Source organism: Lipotes vexillifer, unplaced genomic scaffold (assembly GCF_000442215.2).
Source record: "Lipotes vexillifer unplaced genomic scaffold, Lipotes_vexillifer_v1.1 scaffold1094, whole genome shotgun sequence".
Lineage (NCBI taxonomy): Eukaryota > Metazoa > Chordata > Mammalia > Artiodactyla > Lipotidae > Lipotes > Lipotes vexillifer.
The window spans coordinates 1,297,932-1,303,348 of record NW_006792775.1 but is presented as its reverse complement, the minus strand read 5'-3'; the positions used below and the strand labels follow the sequence as shown (position 1 = coordinate 1,303,348).

At 63.3% G+C, this 5,417-nt stretch overlaps 1 protein-coding gene across 1 annotated transcript in view; it reads left to right on the top strand.

Moving 5' to 3' along the window:
- Nucleotides 1-847: 847 nt before the first annotated feature.
- The window catches only part of IFITM10 (interferon induced transmembrane protein 10), a gene marked incomplete at its 5' end in the record, with an annotated part of 13,745 nt that continues 9,175 nt past the window's right edge, over nucleotides 848-5,417 (top strand). The window contains 3 exon segments of the mRNA XM_007466003.1: nucleotides 848-883; nucleotides 885-950; nucleotides 1,082-1,534. Coding sequence (XP_007466065.1) covers nucleotides 848-883; nucleotides 885-950; nucleotides 1,082-1,534 — 555 coding nt within the window.

The following is a 5,417-nucleotide window of genomic DNA, read 5'->3' as shown; positions in this document are numbered from 1 at the left end:
GGCGGGAGGGGGCGGGGAGGTGGCTGCGCCTGCCGCCGCCGCCGCCAACGTGAGTCAGGCTTGGGCTGCAGCCGGCGGCCGGCCTGGCGCTGCGGAGGCAGGGCCGCCACCCCGCGCCCCTCCCCGCCGCCACCCCGCGCGCTTCCCGCGCCGAGGTCGGGCCGCTGGGACGCGGAGCGGCGGGACAGCCAGACACCCGCGGCACGGCGGGAGGACGCGCGGAGCGCGGCGCTGGGTCGGGCCAGGCCGCCGAGGAGTCGCCAGTAGGTGAGGGCGCGCCGTCCGGGCGGCTGCGGCAGACCCGGGTCAGGCTGGGGGGGCCTGCGGGGCCGCGGGGCCTGGGCTGCGGACCCCCGGGGCGGCGCGGGGCGCGGGTGCCTCGTCGGAGAGTGTTCGTTTCGCAGAGTGTCATTGTGCGTCCGTTCCCGGCACGGGGCGAGTGGCCCGCGGCGAGTGCGCGCTCTTGGGGTCCGGGCGCCGCTCGGGGCCGCGGTGTGAGGGGGCGATGCGCGCGGGTTCGGAGCCCCAGCGGCCGCCGTGTTCATCCTCGGGGGGTCGTGTCGGGGCCTGTGTCGCGCTGTGTGTGAGTGTCACAGTGCGGGGTTGTTGACCTGGCGGCGTCTCTGAGCGCTCGGCGTGTGCCGGGGTCTGGGGAGCCGGGTGGTGGTGCTGGCGTTTGTGCCCGATGTGACAGCGGGAGCCAGCGCGCAGGTGCTCCGGGGACCTCTCCTTCCGCCAGAGTGACTGAGACTGTACCATTGTGGGTCTGCGTGCCCTGTGTGTGCCGGGCTGTCTGGGGGTGCTGGTTGCTCTGCTAACCGCAAGAGTGTGCCAGTCGGGATGCTGGGGGGAGCGCTGCTGTTGTGTGTCAGTGGGTGACTATTTGTGCGCAGATGGCGAAGTGACGAAAAGCCCCCGACGTCCCTGCCAAGGCTGCTCTGAGGACTTCGGCATCTGCGGCGGGTGGGGATTGTCCTGGGGGGCTGTTTCTGGGGCCGCAGGGGAGTCGCCGCAGGGTGCCAGGGTGGGCCCGATAGGGTGGTTCGCGCCCGGCTCACGCCTCCTCTCCCCCTCCCTGCAGGCCCAGGGCTCCAGCCAGTGCCCAGCCCCGCTGGGAGCCCCGGCCAGCACCACGGACGGCACCCAGGAAGCCCGAGTCCCCCTGGACGGGGCCTTCTGGATCCCGAGGCCCCCGGCGGCTTCGCCCAAGGGCTGCTTTGCCTGCGTGTCCAAGCCCCCCGCCCTGCAGGCTCCAGTGGCCCCCGGGCCTGAGCCCTCCGCCTCACCCCCCATGGCACCCACCCTGCTCCCCATGGAGTCTAAGAGCAGCAGGACAGACAGCGTGCGGGCCGCCAGCGCGCCCCAGGCCTGCAAGCACCTAGCAGAGAAGAGGACCATGACGAACCCCACGGCGGTCATCGAGGTCTATCCCGACACCGCGGAGGTGAACGACTACTACCTGTGGTCCATCTTCAACTTTGTCTACCTGAACTTCTGCTGCCTGGGCTTCATCGCCCTGGCCTACTCCCTCAAGGTGAGCGGGGGGCGGGGGCGAGCAGGAGAAGTGGGTGCTGGCCGCATCACTCTGCCCCCTCCCTCGCAGAGAAGCCCACGGGTGCAGCACGTGCAGCGGAGCGGCTGAGTGATTGAAGGATGGTGGGGGACCCAGTGAGACACGGATGGCAGCCAGCTCGGGGCTGCCAGGGAGAGCCAGCCCATCCTGTCCTGAGCTGGGGAACCTTCCAGGGTGTCTTGTCGGGGCTCGGGGTCCTCAGGGCCAGGGTCTGTGCACAGCGAGTTTGGTCTGTGGGGTGGGGACCTGGGACTCGGTGTCCTGTGCCCTGGGCAGGGGACGTGGGAATTAGGCCTGGGTGAAGCTGCCCCTAGGCATAGGGATGGAGCCAGCAGGGAGATGAAGAGGCCTTGGAATCCTTCCCCTGTTGACAGGAGGAGGGGTGACGTCACTGCTGGAGACCTTCTTGTCCAAGCCCCTTGCAGGGAACCTGATGCCAGGCAGGCACTCAGAGGGAGGTCGTGACAGACAGGCGGGGGCGCTGACCCCCAGCCACTGCTCTGCCTCCCCTCACACACGGTTTCTAGATGGTCCGTCCCAGGGGAGGCTGTGTGGGAGCCAGGAGCCCGGGGGAGGGAGGTGTGAGGGTGTCCCATACACCCTGACTCCACGCCCTGAGTGTATACAGCTTCCAGAAGCCCCTTGCTGCTGTGAGAGGAGCTGGCTGGGAGCAGAGCAGTGTCCCAGGCAGACAGGACCCCATCCCCCCCGGGGTGGGGGCAAAGTGGAGAGAAATGGACTGAGATGACAGGAGGGGAGCTGTGACTGACTCGCACTTGGGGTCTTGGGGTCAGGAGATCCATGCAGATGTGTAAGGACCCAAGAGCCTGGGGCTGCTGGAGCCCAACCAGCAGGAAAGGGAGGGGTAGACTCAGGGCCTCGCTCCCTTCCCACCACCCCGGAAGGGCCTGGCTCACGTCTCGCCAGATCATCACTTTTCCCGAGCCCTGATCTGAGTGTCCAAGCCCAGGCGCATTTCACTGATTGCAGCTGCCCAGCGGGGCGGGGGCAGGGCGGGGGTTGCTGGAGGCTGAGGAGGGGCTGGGCCGGAGAGGCTAGCCTGGGGGAAGGTGCTGGGACAGCTCTGCCTCTGTGCGTCTCTGAGCACGGAGCCCCCTGCCCTGGCATCACACGCTCTGGCCACCTGGTCTTCTTGTCCTCCTGACTCATCATTGGCATCACGATCACCCACCGCCTTCAAATCCAGGCCTGTGTACCCAGCCCTGGGCTCCACCACATGGACACCGTGTCCACTGAGTGTGCGTGAGTGTGGGCACATGTGTGAGTGTGCACATGTGCATGAGTGTGTGTGCATATAGGTGTGAGTGTGTTGCATTGTGTGCGTGTGTGCCTGCATATAGGTGTGAGCATGCATGTGTGTGTGTGCATGAGTTGTGTAGGCATGAGAGTGCATTTGTAACTGTATGAGTGGGTGTGGGTGTGAGTGCACGTGTGTGTAATTATGTGTGTGAGCATGCATATAGGGGTGTGGGTGTGCCTGTGTATAATTGTGCATATTGTGTGTGCGTGCATATAGGTGTCAGCATGCATGTGTGTGTAATTGTGTGGGAGTGTGCATGGGTATGCATATGTGAGTGTGTGGCACGTGTGTGCACGAGTGTGTGCCTGCACATAGGTGTGAGCATTTGTGTGTGTGTGTGTGCGTGAACTGTGTAGGCATAAGAGTGCACTTGTAACTGTGACTGTGTGTGGGTGAGTGTGCGTGTGTGCATAATTGTATGTGGGAGTATGAATGCATGAGTGTGCATATGTGTGTTGCATGTGTGTGCACGAGCATGTGCCCGCATATAGGTGTGGGAATGCATTGTGGATGTGTGTGCATGAGTGTGTGGATGTGTGTGCATGTGTGTAATTGTGTGTTTTGTGTGTGTGTGCAGGAGTCCCTGGGAATTGGGGGTGAAGCCCCCAGGCCAGCCTCAGCTCTGCCTCCCTGGGCCCTCTTGCCTGGCCCCACGAGTAGCCTGTGGACCTGGGTCCGGCTGCGTGTGCTCCTGTGGGCAGCTGGCTGGCACAGGGCAGGCCCATCTGCTGCAGGTTGTAGGTAGGTCACAGATTTCTGAATGGTTCAGGATCCGCTCTGCAGTGCGGGGTGGGAGTTGGTGCTTCTAGAGACAGAAGGGGATTCACTGTGCCTGCAGCCCGGCTGCTCCCTCACGTCCTTCCTGGGCGTTGGCGAGGGCAGAAAGGCTTGGGGCTTCCCTGGGAGGGGTGAGCAAGGTGAGCTGCCTCTGTCCCAGGCAGAGGGGAGGACAGACCTGGCTGGCACAGGCTCCCACGCCTGGGAATTCGTCCCATCTGTCCGTCCAGCTGTACGTCTCCTGGGCTGCTGCACCCTACATCGTTTGCAGCCCGTCCTGGGCACTTCCAAGGGCACCTGATGGCCTTGGGGTCAGGAGGCCTTGGCTAATTCCCCGCGTGGCCTCTTAAAAGCAGTGATCTCGCTTCACTGAGCCCATTTCCTCATCCGTTCACAAAACACAGCAAAACAAAACAACGTTGAAATAAGCACAGGAGCAGGGCGGAGGCTGGCCTTCGGTGGGTGAGGAAGAAGCGCTGTGTCCCTAGCTGTCCCCGTCTGTCCCCGCACGCCCCGCCCCCAGGGGCACCCTCGTGGGCTCGGCCTGGTGTCTGGGGATGGCACAGACGCAGAAGACCAGGTCTCCGTCCGTGCAGTCTGCACGAGGTGCTCACGATGGCCCCCGGCTCCCCTTTCTCGGTCTGGAGAAGTCCAGCCTCCTCATCTTGGCATTCAAGGCCCTGCATGACCCACTTTTAACCCCTTCCCTAAGCGAGCTCCCTGGGTGCGCCTGGCTGCCCCCAGCCTGGGGCCTTTGTGAGGCCCGGGTTGCCCCCACCCCCAAAGGCTCTGCTGCCTCCCTCTGGCCGAACCTTCCTCCCCATCCGACAGCCCCGGCCCTGACCACAGCTGCCCACCCCTGACCCAAGGCAGGGCTGACCAAGTTGGGGGGCAAAGGATGCTGGAGGAATGGGTGGATGGACAGAGGGTGCATGGGAAGATGCATACGCACCAAACGTTTCAGGAGAAGAACCCTTCACTCCCAGCTTGGGCGTGAGGTTGGGGTCAGCCCCGGACACTTCTGGGGGAGGCAGCATTTTCCCTGGGCCTTGAAGGGTGGGTGAGGGGACAGGAGTTCATAAACTAAGACACGAGGGTCGGGCAGTCGGGAGCAGCAGGGCCCCATCCTCTGTGGGGAGCAGAAGATGGTCCAGGAAGGGCAGACTGAGACCGTGCAGTGAAAGACTTGGAGTTCCATGGGAAGGGTATGGGGGACACGGAAGGGAAAGGTGATCAGAGCTGTGAACTCTGCAACCAGGGTGGAGGGAGGGGACGAGACAAGCCCAGAGGCAGGGAGGAGTGAGGGTCCGGTGTGGTGGTCCAGGCGAGAGGGCACATGGCTTGAACCAGGGCGGGGATGGTGGCAGAGAGGAGCAGCAGATTGCAATGAGGACACAGGCTGTGAGACTTCTCGGTGACCGGGCAGTCAGAAAGAATAGATTAGGGGGAAGGATACTGTTGTCTGTTTCTGTATATACATACTTGCCCACTCCCTCCTTTCTGAATATCATCCATCCATCCATTCATACATATGTACCTACATCTATCCATACAGCCATCATCCATCCATCCACCCGCCCGTCCGTCCATCCATCCATCCACCCGCCCATCTGTCCATCCATCCACCCACCCATCCACTCATCCTCCTATCCATCCATCATCCACCCACCCACTCATCTATCCATCCATCCACTCATCCATCCATCCATCCATCCATCTATCCATCTATCTATCCGTTCACCCACC